The 17,553-nt window shown below is 48.2% G+C and overlaps 2 protein-coding genes and 1 pseudogene across 2 annotated transcripts in view; 2 read left to right on the top strand and 1 right to left on the bottom strand.

The window, feature by feature from the left end:
• ADGRE3 (adhesion G protein-coupled receptor E3) overlaps positions 1–17,553 on the top strand; it is a 69,671-nt gene that overhangs the window by 27,534 nt on the left and 24,584 nt on the right. Inside the window, exon 7 of the mRNA XM_070416152.1 lies at positions 765–884. Coding sequence (XP_070272253.1) covers positions 765–884 — 120 coding nt within the window. The remainder of the gene's footprint in view (positions 1–764; positions 885–17,553) is intronic.
• On the top strand, positions 4,976–5,732 carry LOC139011001 (zinc finger CCHC domain-containing protein 17 pseudogene; annotated as a pseudogene).
• On the bottom strand, positions 7,232–16,142 carry LOC139010068 (fatty acid-binding protein, heart-like). Its single transcript, XM_070414184.1, has 5 exons — positions 16,104–16,142; positions 15,538–15,622; positions 10,668–10,840; positions 8,610–8,711; positions 7,232–7,285 (listed from the first exon to the last, which is right to left on the bottom strand). Exons 1-5 carry the CDS (start codon positions 16,140–16,142, stop codon positions 7,232–7,234), a joined length of 453 nt encoding a protein of 150 aa, XP_070270285.1.

Raw genomic sequence — 17,553 nt, forward strand, 5'->3', positions numbered from 1 at the left:
GAAACTTCTCTTCACAGCACTGGATCCCTGAAATGAGGAGCCTGTTTTGGGGTTCTCAGGGGTGACCTCTGCAACTGAGATACCCCTCCTGATTTTTATCCACCACACGTGGGTGTGGGACCAGCCCATTCCACATCTCTACCCCTCCTACCAGCCCCTCAATGTGGCTTATTCCTTAAATCCTTAGTTATAGGAGTTCTGTTTAGCTACATTTCAGGTGGTTCTGAATGATAATTGTCAGTAGTTTAATAGTGCTTTTGATGTGATTGTGGGAGGATTCGAGTACCGCATTTACCTACACCCCCATCATAACCTTAAGCCTTGGAGAGGACCCCTAATTCTGAACCTCAGTTTCCTCATCTAAATAATGGTCCTTCATGGGGTTATATGATGCTGTCATAAGATGACAATGTATCAGGCTCTTAGCCCAGTGCCTGGCATCCCCTACACCAGTGATGGCAAACCTATGACACACGAACTCATATTTTTGGTTGATTTTTCTTTGTTAAATGGCATTTAAATATATAAAATAAATATCAAAAATATAAGTCTTTGTTTTACTACGGTTGCAAATATCAAAAAATTTCTATATGTGACACGGCACCAGAGTTGAGTTTGGGTTTTTCAAAATTGCTGACACGCTGAGCTCAAAAGGTTCGCCATCACTGCCCTGCACATTCAGTAAATGTGGCCTGTTTTTGTTGCTGTGCACATTTTTTAAAACTTATAATAACAGTAAGCTTGCCTGGCACTTTTCTTACCAGCTGTTGAAACTCGAGTTGTTACAGACAATTGCTCCAAGGAAAGAAACATCTTCAGCTTGAACGCCCAAATGAACTCACTGGACATCCATTGCAATGACATCATCCAAGGAAACCTACAAGGTACATGTGGTGGCTGCATTCAGAATCCCTAAGACACACACACAGCAATATCTCTGTGTGAGTCATAAGGAAACATTCCCCAATAAGTTCCTACTTAATGGGTTCGTTACCCTAAAATTGTGTCAGTTGAGTCTTATCCTAAAAAAAAGACATCTTCCCTAAGTGGAAGCTTTTTATTCTTCTGCATGGAATAGACTTCTTTGTAATTTGGGGGCTATTTCATCCACGTCTCAGTTTGGGTTTACCCAGAAGCAGTTTCTAAAAGAATTGTAAGGGGTTCCAGCGTAAGAAGTTTATTTAGGAGGTGATCCAAGGAAGCAGCAGTAAGTGTATTAGTCAGAGTTCTCTAGAGAAACCAATCGAATGTGTGTGAAGAGAGACAGAGACAGATCTCAAGGAATTGCCTCATGTTACTGTGGAGGCTGGCAAGTCTAAAATATAGCCAGGGAAGAGCTGATGTTGTAGCTCAAGTCGAAACAGTCTGAACACTCTGGTGTCGGGTGAATTTCCCGCCAAAATATAAGCTGGCGCGGGCAATTATTTAGGTTTCCCGCGCAAAATCAGAGTTAGTTTAAAATGCCTATATCTTTTGAAGTATGGGTTCGATTGAAATGGGTATGAAACGGTTCGCATACGCAGGTAGGTATCTTTGAAACAAATATTTGGTAATACGCAGTTACAATCGGCCCGAATTTACACGTTTCCCGCACTCCACCGCAAATCTATATGAACCGAGTTAAGACGGCTCCCGCCGAGTACGCGCAATTCACGCGAGCCGACTTAACTCGTTTCCCGCAACCCAAGTGTGAAGACAAATCCCTCTTCCTCAGGGGAGGTCAGTCTTTTCCTTAAAACCTTCAACTGATTGGATGAGGCCCACCCATAAGATGGAGGATAATCTGCTTTACTCAAGCCTAACTATTTAAGCTTTAATCTCAAGATCCATTCATGCTGTCACAAATAGCAGTATTTCAACTCTTCTTATGGCTGAGTAGTATTCCATTGTATACATGTATCACATCTTCTTTATCCATGGATGGACCTTAAAAATATTATGCTAAGCAAAACAAGTCAGTCAGAAAAAGGAAAGAGCCATATAATTTCACTCATATGTGGGATATAAAACTGAAACTCACAGACACAGACAACAGTACCATGGTTACTAGAGGGAAAGGGGGTGGGGGACAGTAAAAGGTAAAGGGGGCCAAATATATGGTGACAGAAGATGATTTGACTTTGGGTGGTGGGCACACATTGCAATATATAGATCATGTATCATAGAAATGTACACTTGAAACCTATATAATCTTATTAACCAATGTCACCTCAATAAATATAATTTTAAAATAAAATAACTATAAGAATACTATCAGAATTCAAGCAAAAGCAAAAATGTTTAAAGGATGCAGATAGATAGATAGATAGATAGATAGATAGATAGATATTAATCTCATCTAAAAAATACCTTCACAGCAACATCCAGACTGATGTTTGACCAAATATCTGTGTACCATGAACTTGCCACGTTAACATAAAATTAACTACCCAAGTTGTGGAGAGAGGAAGTGAGGGGAGAAAAGGCAGCCAATACAGGGATTGTTATGTTAGTGAACAGGTTCCTGCTGGTGGTAACTGGAGCTCAATCCCACTGAGTTATTCCACTAAAGGAGAAGGAGTTGGGCCATTTATCTAACTGAGCTGATTCATCACTGGTTGAGGACCCCCCTGGGGAGTTCATTTCCAGACCCTTCCATTCTGCCCTGAGTGCAGACCAAACACATTCTCTCACGGAAAGCTCCCAGGCAGAGTCTCAGCTGCCTGAGTAAAATCCATCAGCATATAAAGAAACCAAGAGTGCCAAGGGAATAAAGTCAGGGTGCCTATAGCATCTGCATACAAAGGAGTAGATTGTTACTATTAATTGTCCCAGTGTTACCAGACTCTGACTTTTTTGGGGGGGAGGGATGAAGGGCAGTTAGAAATGAATTTAGCTTTATTTGATTCACATTATCTAGTCACTTTTTTAACTTTTTTTTCAACTACAGTTAACATTCAGGATTATATTAGTTTTAGGTGTACAGCATAGTGGTTAGACTTTTACATAACTTACAAAGTGATCCCCCTGGTAAGTCTAGTATTCACCTGACCATACCTAGTTATTATAACATTATTGACTGCATTTCTTATGCTGGACTTTACATCCCTGTGACTAGTTTGTAACTGCCAAGACACTCTGATTTTTTTTCCAAGAGAAACCCAAAATTGAGTTGTTGGCATGAAAACCTTTAATTTTTCAATTTTGCAAGAATACTTAGCTAAAACTGCTATAGCAAGATAAATGGGGTCTTGAAATCCAATTATGTAAATATGGATACAGTTGTCTGTACTGTCCATCAAAATTCCCAAAGTAAAACATAGACAACAAACCGCATTCTGATCTGAGACAATCGCATGAGATGATCAGTTCCTATCACTTTCCTCCCTCAAGAAGATAAGTTCTTGAATCTGCCTCTATTTGTGAATGGACCAGGCAGAGGAGGGTAGCCAACCTCCAATCACATAATTTCACACTTGCATTGTCATGGGATTCCTCTGCAATTCACAATTTGTAGAGAGCGCAAGACCTCACACAGTACGGCTACCAAATCACATCTTCAGCCCAGTTTGCTCCTTGGTCACACCCTGGGGTACTGGGGCTTAGGATTTCAACATGTAGATTCACGAGGACACAGCTCAGCCCAGAACAGCTGTCTATGCTGATGGCTTAAATAAATTATACGCATCACAGTGGGATTCCATGTGCTTTGAGGAGTACCTGGCATAGATGTGCCCAGCAGTAGACTATTTATCATCCCCTAATGGGCCCTGTGGTCTCATCTCCAAGCATTTGCATTGGCTATTTCCCTGCCAGGAATGACAACCATCACTTTGTTGGGTGAAGTTTGACTCTTCTTTTAATACAGCTCAACTTTCACCTCCCAGGACTGCCCACTTCCATCACAGCACCAGAGTCAGGCCATCCCCTCCCCAGCATGAACCTACCTTATCTTGGCATCTACCGTGCTGTGTTGTATCTGTTGATTGGCACGGCCCTGTCTCCTTCATTGTACTGGGGTCCCTTTCAGGGCCGGAACCATTAATTCTTCCTCTATAGGCACTGTATCTGGCAAACAATAACAAAAGCTTGTCAAATTAAATCCACTGTTAGGCTGAAGCCTTAACATTACTAATGAGAGAAAAGAACCCATTGATGGATGTGTGACAAACTCATAAGGGACATTTCTCTGTCCCTCAGGTTCTGCTTGGATTCCCAGCCTCAGCACTATTGACATATGGGGCCAGGTTATTCTCTGGGGTGGGGCCCATAGTGTTGTGAGCACTATATCCTTGGCCTTGGCCCACTGGATGCCAATAGCAACCCCCGAGTTGTGACAACCAAATATGCCTCCAGACAGTGCCCTGTGTTCACTGAGGGGGGCAGAATCACCCTCAATTGAGAACTGCTGGTCTACAATAATCTTGTAATTTATCTTCAGTGACAATTTTAAAATTGGAAGGGGGTACTATTCAATTACACCAGGACACCAGGTGTGAACTGGGACTTTGTAGGTAATTATAGATGTAACACACCCTTCCTCCCATAAAACATATCACTGAATAAACCCACAAGGCCATGGAGAGCAACCTTGGAAACCTCTACAGCCACTCTCCTTCCTGCTTGTGATTTGCTCTTATGCCAGAATATTGCAGATGAAAAATAAGCAATTTCTAAGCATAAAAACAGGCGAGTATATCACCTGCCTATGTTTTCTCACCACCTACTAGTGTTTCATTCTGACAACAGAAGTTGACTTTAACTTCAAGAAACAAGTGGCTCTCCTACTTCTGATCCCTTGAGTGAGGCCAGAGAAATCTGATTAGAAAAACTGGGTTTTGGCGTTTCGCGCAATGCAGCCGCGCGGAGGCCAGAGCGGACGCCGAATCCAGTTACCCCCCACCCCCCAAAACCTTCCCTTGGCAAAAGAATACCAATGATAGCAATTGAAAAACAAGAAACTAAGTAGCAGACTGATGGCCTTGGTACACTTGAGTTAGCTTTAGCAGAAGAGATATGGAGGAGCCATAGAACATTAAGGATGAATTCAGGAAGACCCGAGACCATGGAGAACTTGCCTGCTCTCTACACTATTTTCCAAGGAGAGGTCTGGTCCATCGAACTCACATGTCATCCTGTCGTGTGGATAAGCCCTCTGCGATAGTAGATGTTGGAGACAAAGTATGGGTGAAGCTTATTGGCTGAGAGATGAAAAATGATAGGATAAAAGTATCTCTCTCCATGAAAGTTGTCAATCAAAGGACTGGGAAGGACCTTGACCCCAACAACGCTATCATTGAGCAAGAAGAGAGGTGGATACGGTCCTTCCATGATTACACTGGGCAGAAAATCACCCTTGAGGCTGTCCTGAACACTGCCTGCAGGAAGTGTGGCTGTAAAGGCCACTTTGCAAAGGATTGTTTCATGCAACCAGGTGGGACCAAATACTCTCTGATACCTGATGAGGATGAGAAGGTAGAGGCAAAGGCAGCAGATTTTGATAAGCCTGACCCTACGAAGAATTCTAGGAAAAGAAAAGGAAAAGAAACATAGAGACAGGAAGTCATCTGACTCTGACAGCTCAGACTCAGAGTGATACAGGCAAGAGGGCAAGGCACACATCAAAGGAGAAGAATGAGAAGGAGGAGAAGAAGAAGCAGAAGCACAAGGAGTGAGAGTGCAGAGTAGAGGGGGTGGCTGAGAGAAGAGAGACCCAGGAGCCTTGTGCCTTGCAGCCCTGGCTCCTAAAAAAGACTCAGTAGTGAGAATATGGCCTCCCACCCCATGACTCTCCCACTGGGAGACGGCTTCCTCCCATGCTGCAGGGAGCCAGATGTCGAAAGCATCTGCCTGAGTTGTTTCCTTGTCACTCCCTGGTCCATTTGCAAGTGACCCCTGCAGCTCAGCCCTCCATTCACCCAACTTCCTTCATTCAGCAGGAGGTCCTTTTACCCTCTCCAGGTGTCACTGCCAGAGCATGATTCCTATAGGAGTCCAGGCTAGAGTCAGTTACTGCTGTGGGAGTATGGCTGTAGTTGAGGTGTGACTGGCCCCCCCCTGTTGGTTCACCCTGGGCTGATTGGTGGGTGATTTCTGCTGCATTCAACACAGGGCCATGGGGGGAGCCTGGCCGTCTGAGGGAGAACATTGGAACTGGTGCTCACTCTTTCCATCCCCCCTTAACATGATTCTGCTATGCTCGAAGTGTCAGCCAGAAACCATTGTTGTGACTGAGCTTGTGTGTGACATTTTGCCAGACCACCAAACCAGACAGCTTGAGCTAAAATCATTGCTTTACTTTGTTTAATATGTTAAACTTCCTGAAACTTCTTAGTGCTATTATACCTCTTCCTAGGTAACTTACAGATGGAGAAGTCACTGAGTCTACAAGTTGACAGAAACACATTTCATATGTAACTTTAGGCTGTGGAGAAAGGTCTGCTGAGGTTCAGAGCCAGATGCACTAGCAGGTCACAGCCTCATCACAAATAAGCCCACCCTTTTGTAATCAGATGACCTCTTCCCTCTGAGCTGATTGGAGAACCAGTGAGAATCTACAACTGGGAGTAATGGTCTGGGCATTGTTGGGAGATCAGCAGTCCTCTTGGCCAGTGGGCATTTATTCCCACCAAAATGGCACAAGCCTGGATCCGTTGTCCTGAGCCTACATTCCGGATAGAGACCACAGCATTGCAGAGAAGGGCAACTGTCCAGACCCAAGGGCATTCAGTGCAGGTGGCCCAAGGAGACAGTCCAGCAGCCAAGCTTAGGTAAGCCCTGCCACTAATTAGTCCAGTTGGGACTAGCTCATTTGGCCATGGGGAGGAAGTAAAGGCAAGGTGTAGGTACAGCTGTTCTATTATTGTATGTGTGAACTCTGGCAGAGCTCACGTACCACTGTCCCAGAGACTATCCATTTCCATGTCATCCAGGGCTTCTTCCTGAGTGACCTTCAGGCAGGCGTTTCTGCCCACTTTCAGACACAGGGAAACATCATGGCGTTGTCACCAAAGGTAAGAAGGCAACTGGGTGGCATTGGGTCTGCTTTATTGACCTTAGAGCATTCTTTGGATGCAGTTAGACAAACACAGTGGGAACTGGAACTGTATCCAGGATAGTGCACCTGAACCCAGAAGAATTTCGCCCCCACGGTGGATTTATACAAAAGTGCCAGAGGAAAAGACGAGGCAATCTGGTGCTGAGCCAGGGGTAGCCAGTTGGCTGCGGAGCCGTCAGTGAAGAAGTGGGCTGGTCATGCCGCCTTCTCGTATGTGCGCGTACTCACTGCATTGCCGTGGGTGAGGGTCTGGAAGGAAAGAGAGAGTCCAATTGGAGCAGGGGTGAGGGAACAAACATAGAAGCACTCCATCTGACTTGCCTACTATATGCCCAGCACTTGACATACATTTTTTCTAATACTTACACCAGGTCTCTTAAGTTACACATGGATTTGGGAAAATGAGTTTTGAGAGGAAGTTGGTCAAGATCTAGAGGGTTTCTCTTTCCCTTGCACCATTCTTCTCCCTTCAGCCTAATGCCCAAGATGGCGCCTAGCATGTTGTGTCTACACAATAGCTGAATGCAAATATTCAGAGACTCTCAGGGAAGGACTGTGCTAGGCCACCAATCTCCTTTTCTTCCCTAACTTGGGTAATCCCAGGGCCAGAGTCCTAAGCCACCACCATCCAGCCTGGCGTAAAGCTGATTGCCCAGGGAGTATTTGGTCCTGCATATTACATCTCTGCCAGAGGTAGGCACCTATTCTTAACTCTGCAAGGACCCTGCTCTGTGTGAGTGCAGGAATGCACTGACCCACGAAGATCTGCCATGAAGTGCAGAGTGAAATCTGAGGCCCCATGGAATTAGGACATAGAGGCCAAGGCTGGCTGCTATCTCTGTCCCCAGGTCTGAGGGTGTTCATTCAAGTCTACATTCTCCAAGTGAGACCCCCAGATTTGTCCCTGAACAGTCAGATCTGCCAGCCTGGCTGTCACTTCCTGCCCAGTCCGTATTCAGGTACTTGCAGCAGGCCAGGCATGAAAAGCACTGAGAGAAGGTGGGGCTGGAATGAGGTGTGCAGTCAGTCAGTGCCCCACAGGTCACCAGCCTGTTATTGCCCAAAGGCTTTACATGTGGCAGCACGGTCCCAGGGAGGAGAGGGAATGCTGTGATGGAAGGTGGGAGCCTTTCCTGGGGACTTGGGGTCAGATCTGGCCCTGCTTTCTATCTCTGGGGCGAGGCAAGGCAGCAACACATGAAACTAAGGCCGTGGAGCGTCTGCTGTCTCCCTCCCATATCAGTGACTATTTGTGCTCTACGTCCATGGTCTTAGTCAGACTTCCCAACAGCCCTCCAGGGTTGGTGTTGCTATTGTTGCAGTTGGACTTGAAGGTGACTTGTCCAAAGCCATAACAGCCTGTAAATGGAGATTTGACCCTAGGCCAGAGATGTGACTCCAAAGCACTACACAGAAAATTCCCACCCACTATCACCCCAGCATGTTCTCCACCATCCATTGTCCCGGCTTCCAGTGCTGCCAGGGGGGGAGACCTTGACTTTTTATGACATGCTTGGCCGAAGGGGCAGCAGTAGTAACCAACTGGGAAAGGCCCCAAAGTTGTCCATCTTACCAGGATGAGTTTGCCATCCACGAGCTCCCGCGCAAGTGTTGTTTCTTGCCCTTTCCATTTCTGCACATGGACAAGTTTGCCTCCATCCAGCGTCACGGTGGACTGTGGAAACAGGGTAGAGGACTGAGCTGTAATCTGAGTCAGGATTGAAGGACAGCATGGAGTCTGGTCCCGGGGCCACAGAGGACTTAACCTAACCTCTGGCCTAACTAATGACGGTGCTAGGCCCAGAGCTCAGGCCGCCCACCTGCAGTCAGCCCTACTGGATATCCAGCTCACCTCCAGCCTCTGCTCCAGTACTGCCTGGCTGGGAAGGGGCCTTTCGTGTTGGACAAGTAGAGAGGCAGGCAGTGTGGCGGAGCCAGACAGCCTGGCTCTGAAAAGCGCCATCAGTTTCTGACGGGCATTTGTCCTGTATTCTAGGTGATGCCACAGCCCCAGTGTCCCTAAGACAGGGTCATGTACCAGACCATATCCCTGGGAGAGACTGGCAAGGAGAGTCCTCAGACTCCAGCCTAGTGATCACATATAAGACCCTTGGGATTGGGGGGTATTAGAAAGTTAGGCCCCTGCTCTGTATTCCCACCTCTGTTCTTGGTCCACATCATGTGGCCCCATCAGCTGATAAGTGGGCAGCAACTGCCAGGGCATGGACTGGGTGCCCCTGTAGTGTCCCACAGCCCTGGCCAAATGCCCACTTAGTCTTCCGGGTACTACCAGCCTGCATCAGCTGGTTCTCACTTGGCAGCTCTCCCATTCTCTCCTCTAGGAATTTGGGGAGGTCTAGGCCAGGCTAACGGACCCTGACTGAGCAGAGTTCAGTAGAAGAATCTGAGAAGGTTGTGTACATATGTGGGGGGGTGGGGGGGTGCAGGTGATACATCCTCACTCCTAGCTTTTAGTTTTTGCCCACTCAAATTATTTTTAGCCAGGCATCCCAGGGAACTACTGTTGTCTTTAGTTGGGGTTCTTGCCCTTCAAGGTGGGCTTTAGTCCAAGGAAGTACAGGCATGTGGTAGGCGCAGCCACTTCCCAGATAGGCTGCACCTTTGGGCACCATCCCAATTCTGCTGTCAGTATCCCCTGCAATTCTGGGCTGAGCTCCATCTTCCTCTACAGGGAAGAGACCAGATCCTTCCCTGGGCAGCTGTGAGGAAGGGAAACGGCTGAGGGCTGAATGTCAGTCTGTATAGGTATAAGGCCCTTAGTCCTGTCTCCAATGCCTAGCCCAGGGGAGGCCTGAGGCAAGCTGCCCAGAAAGAGCCACTGCAGCCCTACCTGGTTTTGCTCAGTGGATAGAGCGTCAGTCTGTAGACTGAAAGGTCCGGGTTGATTCAGGTCAAGGGCACATGCCTCAGTTGTGGGCTTGATCCCCAATAGGGGGCGTGCAGGAGGCAGCCAATCAATGATTCTCATTGATGTTTCTATCGCTCCCTCTCCCTTCCTCTCTGAAATCAATAATATATAAAAAGAAAAGAGCCACTGCAGGGCTACAGCCCTGAGGATGTGGACTAAGGCCTGGTCAGAAGATGCTACAAACACATACAGGACAATGCCCTGTCCGCATCATAGCTTGTCCTGCCTGTGGACTGGCAGCGTGGGAACTACTTCCTCAGGGTCACTGGCCAAGCCCTAGAGGTGGGAGTTGGGAAGAGGAAGCATCGAGTAGGTCTCCCTCCTTATCCCCAGCTTCCTCCCTTGCTGCTGGAGGCCAGGACCCTGACTTCTGGGCATCATTCCTAACTCCCCCATCTGGGAAGAGGAAAGGAACCCAGAGTGACTGCATGTCATTCACAAGGTCACCCAGCTGGAGAGGGAGTGGACACTGAGGTCAGAACTGGCTCTGCTGCCCACTCCCAGAGGCAGCTGGTGGATGCTTCCCAAAAAGAGGAAAACGCAAACAGGACTCATGCACTTAGCACTCAACATTCCAGCGCTGTAGAGGCTTTAAGGCTGTCTATTTCAATCCCCCACTGCAATAACAGCCTCCAAGGCTACCGGCTCATTCCCCTTCAGGGTCTCAGGGTCACACATTCCCCATGACCCTCCTTGACTCACCTTGACCTTCCTGTCATCAGCCGTTGTCTCGTCAAACTCCACTCCCAGCTTGAAGCTGATCTCTGTGTTCTTGAAGGTGCTTTGTGTTTTCAGGGTGATCATGTCCCCATTTATTTCGAAGATTGTGGTAGGCTTGATGATATTGGCCACCTGCCTGGTAGCAAATCCCACACCTGAGAGCAGAGGAAAGGTTATGAGTATAAGCCGGTGGAGAGAGGCGGGGCTGGATCTGGGAAAGAGGGAAGAAGAGGATGAGAACCTCCCAGGACTTTGTATGGTCTTTTTTTAAAAATTAGTCTTATGTGGTGAAGAGACACTATTGATCTCATTAGACAGATCAGAACTTAAGGCATTATGCAGCAAGTTGGTGGCAGAGCTGAGATTAGAATAAGGTATCAAGTGCTTTCTGGGTGGTTAGAACTGCATATGTGTTCTCAGTCCTGCAGTCTTCCTGAAGGGTTGATTTATAGTCTCCCAATTCACAGATGCAAACACAGAGAAGCCCAGGGTCGCACATCTGAACTCTGGCAGAGCTCACGTACCTGCTCACCTCCCAGAGCAGCTTTCAAGCCATAGGCTAGGGAAGAAATGTGGACTTTTCCTTCCAAGGCCTTGGGATAAAAGTGTTCCACCTTTGGGAGTTTCTACCTTGAGGTGCTTTTGTCCCCCATATATGGCAACAAGACATTTTCAAAGTCTCTTATCCCAGATTAAGGAAGTAGGCAAAGGGTTTGTCTGTCTCATTGTACAGGTTTAGGAAAGGCCTAAAGTGGTAGTGCAGTCAGGACTTGGATCCAGGTCTCCTGGCTCCTGGCCTAAGGCCCGATGGAGACCCCCTCCTGACCTAAGCATAGCTTCCCTGGGTCTGGCTGGGCAGAGCCCAAAAGTGTCCTGCAAGAGAGTGCGGAACAAAGAGCCCATAGGCAAAGTCTAAGGTGTGACCCTGTGAACTGTCCTTTAGAGTCCCCAAAGGTGCCTGGCTACATAGAGCTTGTTGGCAGCTAGGAACTTATCCCATGCCCTCCCTGGGTTATTGTGCTATAAATGCTCAAACAGCCCTGAATGGAGGGTTTTGTTATTTATTTGACTTGATCCAGATTTGATCTAGGCTCCAAAACTGTTTGCTATTCCTGGGCCATTCTGCCTCCTGCGATGTGTGTCTGTGATCACTGGTACTACCTTTGCCCTCTGAGAACCCTTGGTCTCAAACAATGGGCACAGGCTACCTCTGTAGCTACCTGCAGCTGGCCCACCCAGCCTGGTGGGTGAGGGACTTTGGCCTCACCCCCTGCTGTCAGTGAGTCAGGTGAGCTGGGCCTTCTGCACAGGGGAGTTCTGTTTGCCTAAGACCTACCTGGAAGGGATCCTCTGGAGAGGGAAGGAAGAACTAAACCAGGAGAAACTGAGAATAAAACTGGGCTGACAATTCGGGGGACTTGGGAAGAGGTTGGCTCTACTTATAAATGAAGCTGAAGCTATTTACTGAGAGCTGGGGGGCTTTTCTCCCCCATGGGTCTCAGCCTTTCTACCAGTGTAACAAGAAAAGCAGTCCCCGAGCCCAAGCTGGGGCAAAATAAGGGAGCAGTGGTGGGAAGGATGTTGCCACCCCTTTCAGGGACCAGTTGGAATCTGCTGTGGGAGCCTTGGAAGGAGGAACAAACCCTGGGCATCCCAACTTCCCCAACAGCTCAGGAGTCAGTGGGCATAGTGCCCGACATAGGTAGGCCTCAAGAGCCAAGTGTGGTCCCTATTTCAGGAAAAGGTTAGGAACAGAGGTGAGAGGTGCCTGGAATAGACCTTCTCCCTTTTGGGTATCTGCTGAAATCCAGCCCGCCTTCCCTGGGAGGAAGGCTTGGAACATAGCTTGACCATGATCAACATTCCAGTTTTCCCTGCCCCAGCCTGGAGATAGAGCTAGGATAACCTCATAGCTGGAGATTTCAGGAAGGGCTGAGGTCAATCATTAGATAAGCACTTCCAGCCACTCCCGCAACCACAGAGCCCGTATGGGAACTGATCGGTATGGGAACCTATCGGGGTTGCAGATCCATAAATCTAGGTTTCCTGTACTGTGGAATTTTTATGACAAGTTTCTACTTTCTCTGGGTCTCAGTTTCCCTATCTGTTGAACTAAGCAAGGTTATGAGAATCTCCAAGGACTTCACCTATAAGATTCTTTGAATTTTTACCCTTCTTCACCCCAACACCACACCTGTCTAGAGCAAAGACCACTCCCCTCATCACCCTTCCTCCCCCATGGTTAACAGGTCTTGGCCTTGTTGCACCCTGGAAGTCCAATGGCTTTCTCTCCTGGACCCCTCCCCACTGCGTGTCACTGATGCGGGGGGCCTCTTGCCCCATCTCACCACTAGGCTCAGACCCCGATTAAATTAGCCTGGTTACACCCCCTGCAGGCAAGGTCAGAGCCTGGCTGGTGAGAAAGGTCATCCTCCTAGCCCAACATGGAGAAGCAGGGGTTGTTGCTAACTGGGTTCCTAGCTCACCTCCCATATCCCACTGCTGGGGTTACCCACTCTTCCATCTCCCTCCCCCCGGGAATCCCCTGCTTCTGTATGCCCTAGTACACTCCCTGCGGGCTCCATTCCCTTCCTGTGTTCACCGTTTCCAATTCCTAAACCGCCCGTGCTCCTGTTCTTTTTTTTTTTTTTTTTTTTTTTTTTTTTTTTTTTAATTTTTTTTTTTTTAATTAAATCTTTATTGTTCAGATTATTACATTTGTTCCTCTTTTTTCCCCCCATAACTCCCCTCCTTCCAGCTCCCACCCCACCCTCCACCCTCACTCCCCACCCACTGTGTTCATCCATAGGTGCATGATTTTTGTCCAGTCACTTCCCGCATCTCCCACACCCCTTTTCCCCCCAAGAATAGTCAGTCTATTCCCTTTCTATGTCCCTGATTCTATTATAATCACCAGTTCATTCTGTACATCAGGTTATTTATTCACTTGATTCTTAGATTCATTTGTTGATAGATGCATGTTTGTTGTTCATAATTTGTATCTTTACCTTTTTCTTCTTCTTCCTCTTCTTAAAGGATACCTTTCAGCATTTCATATAATACTGGTTTGGCGGTGATGAACTCCTTTAGCTTTTCCTTATCTGTGAAGCTCTTTATCTGACCTTCAATTCTGAATGATAGCTTTGCTGGATAAAGTAATCTTGGTTGTAGGTTCTTGGTATTCAGCACTTTGAATATTTCTTGCCATTCCCTTCTGGCCTGCAAAGTTTCTGTTGAGAAATCAGCTGACAGTCGTATGGGTATTCCCTTGTAGGTAATTGAGCCTCTTTCTCTTGCTGCTTTTAAGATTTTCTCTTTGTCTTTTGCTCTTGGCATTTTAATGATGATGTGTCTTGGTGTGGTCCTCTTTGGATTCCTTTTGTTTGGGGTTCTCTGCGCTTCTTGGACCTGTAAGTCCATTTCTTTCTCCAGATGGGGGAAGTTTTCTGCCATTATTTCTTGAAATAGGTTTTCAATATCTTGCTGTCTCTCATCTTCTGGCACTCCAATAATTCTGATATTAGACCGCTTAAAGCTGTCCCAGAGGCTCCTTACACTATCTTCACACTTTCGGTTTCTTTTTTCATTTTGCTTTTCCAATTGGGTGTTTTTTGTCGAATCTGTTGTTTGATTATTGTGCTCCTCTGGTCTGCTATTGGGTATAATATTCTTTATTTCAGTCCGTGTATGCTTACTTTCTAATTTCTTTATCGTAGCATCGAGGGTCTCATTAGTTTTCGTGAGGTTCTGCACAAATTTATGGCAAGCCCTCAAAATTGCGATTCTTAGCTCCATATCCTCCATTTCTGTCATGTTTTTTTGTCTCCGCATCTTTTATGCTTTCTTGGTGCACCCCCTTGTGGTCTCTGTGCACAGTCTTGTTCTAGCCAAGCCTTAATTGTTGTAGTTAACACTAGAGGGGTTTGACCACCAGGCCGACTGGCTGCAGGAAACAGCTGTGTGGAAAACGTCTGCCTTCTGGGGAGGCGCTAATCCAGCCTTTGCCTGAGGCGATCGGCAAATGGCTGTGCGCAGGCTTTGGGCGGGGCGGGATCAACAGGGCGGGCGGATGGGAGCAGTTATGGCCACGCTCAGTCCCGTTCCCAGAGGCTCTGCTTCTCAGAACCCCGGCAGCCGCTGCAAACTTCGGAGAGAAAGCTGCCCTCAGGTTCCAACTGATGCCGGATAATCCCGCTTCTCCCGTTTGAGTCTGGGTCCCTAGAGACTCGCCCGGATCTGGAGCCCAGAGTCTGAGACTCACTCCCGACAGAAAACGACAACCGCGCCCTCAGCCACCAGCCCGCTTTGCGCGCGCACCTCGGTACCTTTGTATTTTCCACACTGCGCCGCCTCTGAGCCTCGATTTGCTGTTCTCTTTCCTTCTAGTTGTAGAGTCTCTCTTCAGCCAGCCTTCCTGTGGTTCTGGGTGATGTCCGTTCAGTCTTTTAGTTGTATTTTTGAAATGGTTGTTTGCGGCAGCGGTCTCCGGTGTTTACCTACGCCGCCATCTTGGTCTCCTCTCCCGTGCTCCTGTTCTTTTCCTCCCCTAGTTTTTAGCCAAATCCTCCAGAACATATACCCCTCTTCCCGAAAAGCACCTCTCAAACCCACACATCACAGGCACTTCTGCTTCTGTGAGCCTCCCCACGTGGGAATCTGCCAGGTTCAGACCAGGAAAGCCCGTCCCCACAGGCCCTAACCCAGGTTGCCGCCTTTTCCGGGTCCCCTTACACCCCAATCTTGACCAGGAGGGATGCAGCAGGCTTGCAGGGTACCAGCGAGGGCGGGAGCGCTGCGCCGGCTGAGCACGCGGCCATACCCTCCCCAGCCCAGCATCCCCAGCCCGGCTCACCGATGGACTTCATGTAGTCATCGAAGTTCTTGCTGTCCACCAGCTTACAGGTGCCTGCGAAGGCGTCCGCCGTGGTGAGGATGGGCTAGGCTGTTAGCGAAGAAGCTACAGAGCAGAAGTGGAAGGACTCTGGGACCACGACTCGCAGCCCGCGCTGCGGCTTTAAATAAGCCCCGTGTCACTTGATGAGGCGTGGCCCGCCCCCACCCTCATCCCGCTCCTGAGATAGGAATCCCGGGCTGGCGCTCGCCCTCCGGGGGCTGGCCGCCCATCCCCCAGCGCCCCGGGGCGAAGTGGGCAGCGGCGGTGCCACGCTAGCCTGCCTCAGCGCCGGCGCCTGGCCGCCAAGACCCGCCGGAGCTGCGCACTGACAGCACCGGCTTTCTTCCTTCCCTGGCCGCTACATCTTCTTTGGAATCTGAGAAGGAAGCAGTGGGGGACGGGGTGCCCGCGGGCTGGGGCGCACGCCCCAGACGACATTCATCCCCATCCCTGCCTAGCGTGGAGTCCGGGCAGAGATGAGAGATTAGAGGAGCAAGGACAGGCGCCCTTGGGCTGATTCTCACGTCGGGGAAGCTCTGGCTGACTCTTCTTGGCGCAGGCATCTTGGCCACACCTTTTGCGGATGAGGAGACAGCGGGGACCTGACAAGGTCGCAGGAAAGGAAGGGTGGATTAGAGCCCTAGTGCCAGCCGGCTCTAGCTGCCTCCTGATGAAGTATGGTACCCATTTGCTTTGTTTAACAATGGACAGGTTATTTTGATTTTCTGAATTATATAAATCCTCCCATTCCATTAAATGCCTTATTGATTGCAATGTAAATATCCCATGGGTTGTGGTCATACTGGTCTTAGAAAGCACATTTTCCTTCACCTGGGAAGGACAGCAGTTGTCCCAAGGTCAGAGGGCTCTAGACCCAAAACTGTAATTTAGATAAACCCAGGTTACTCAAGGGCTCTAGACCCAAAACTGTGATTTAGATAACATGCCTAAGTTTAACCCAGGTTACCCAAGGGCTCTAGATCATGTGTTTATAACATGCTGTTTGAACTGCTTTTTGCAAACGAGATTCCTCATTCCAGACCCGAGGGCTCTAGATAATGTATTTCTGTCAATTCAGTGACCCCGGGACCCAAAACTATAATTAACATGCTTAATTCTGCTTCTGTAAACTGCTTTTTGCGAGCCAGGTTCCTCATTCCAAACCCTGGGATGTAATCAATACCTTTGTAATTTTTTGCCTATATAACCTTGGAGCTTCAACCATCTTGTTACTATGAGATTTGGGGAATGGCCCCTCATAGTCCTGGATTGCAATAAATGTGACTTTAATTCAAAAAAAAAAAAAAAAGAAAAACTGCACAGCTAGTCACTGGCAAAACTGGGATTTGAATGCAGAAACCCAGTTCTTTCCCCTAAACTCTTAAATACTCACTATATGCGGCCTCTTTGCCACATGGACTTCTCAGCAGCACAAAGAATAATGAGTTCTTATTGACATGGAAATATCTATTTATATAAAAACCCTGGGTGTAACATCACGACTGAGGCTGGATCAATCAGAAGGAAGTCAGTCCAGCATGGGTCATCTTGGAAAAGGCTGCACCCTCCCGGAACTGCCCCCCCCCGCCCGCCCTCAGGGCAGCAAGGTTTGAGGCAGGAATCTGCCCTTGGAGCCTGGCTGCAATGAGTCCTGGGTCCTCTTAGCAACAGCTGCACCCTCCCTGAGCTGTTTCCCGAAGGGGCAAAGTTTGAGTCAGGAGCTAGCCCTCGGAGCGTGGTGGCATATCTTTATAAAGTTTTAATACATTAGACTTGCAAAGGGGAGAACCAAGATGGCGGCATAGGTAAACACCGGAGACTGCCGCCACAAACAACCACTTCAAAAATACAACTAAAAGACGGAACAGACATCACCCAGAACCACAGGAAAGCTGGCTGAGGAGAGACTCTTCAACTAGAAGGAAAGAGAACAGCAAACCGAGGCTCAGAGGAGGCGCAGTGTGGAAAATACAA

Source organism: Myotis yumanensis, unplaced genomic scaffold, assembly GCF_028538775.1.
Source record: "Myotis yumanensis isolate MYYU_CA2020_CCGP unplaced genomic scaffold, mMyoYum1.0.hap1 SCAF_5, whole genome shotgun sequence".
NCBI classification, from domain to species: domain Eukaryota; kingdom Metazoa; phylum Chordata; class Mammalia; order Chiroptera; family Vespertilionidae; genus Myotis; species Myotis yumanensis.

What these genes read in the sequence shown, in the direction of transcription:
- LOC139010068 (XM_070414184.1), bottom strand. Translation starts at nt 16,142, where the DNA reads ATGCCTGCGCCAAGAAGAGTCAGCCAGAGCTTCCCCGAC. An exon ending in TCAGCCAGAGCTTCCCCGAC is followed by an intron (nt 15,623 to 16,103) that starts GTGAGAATCAGC and finishes CTAACAGCCTAG; the next exon opens with CCCATCCTCACCACGGCGGA. An exon ending in TGACTACATGAAGTCCATCG is followed by an intron (nt 10,841 to 15,537) that starts GTGAGCCGGGCT and finishes CTCTGCTCTCAG; the next exon opens with GTGTGGGATTTGCTACCAGG.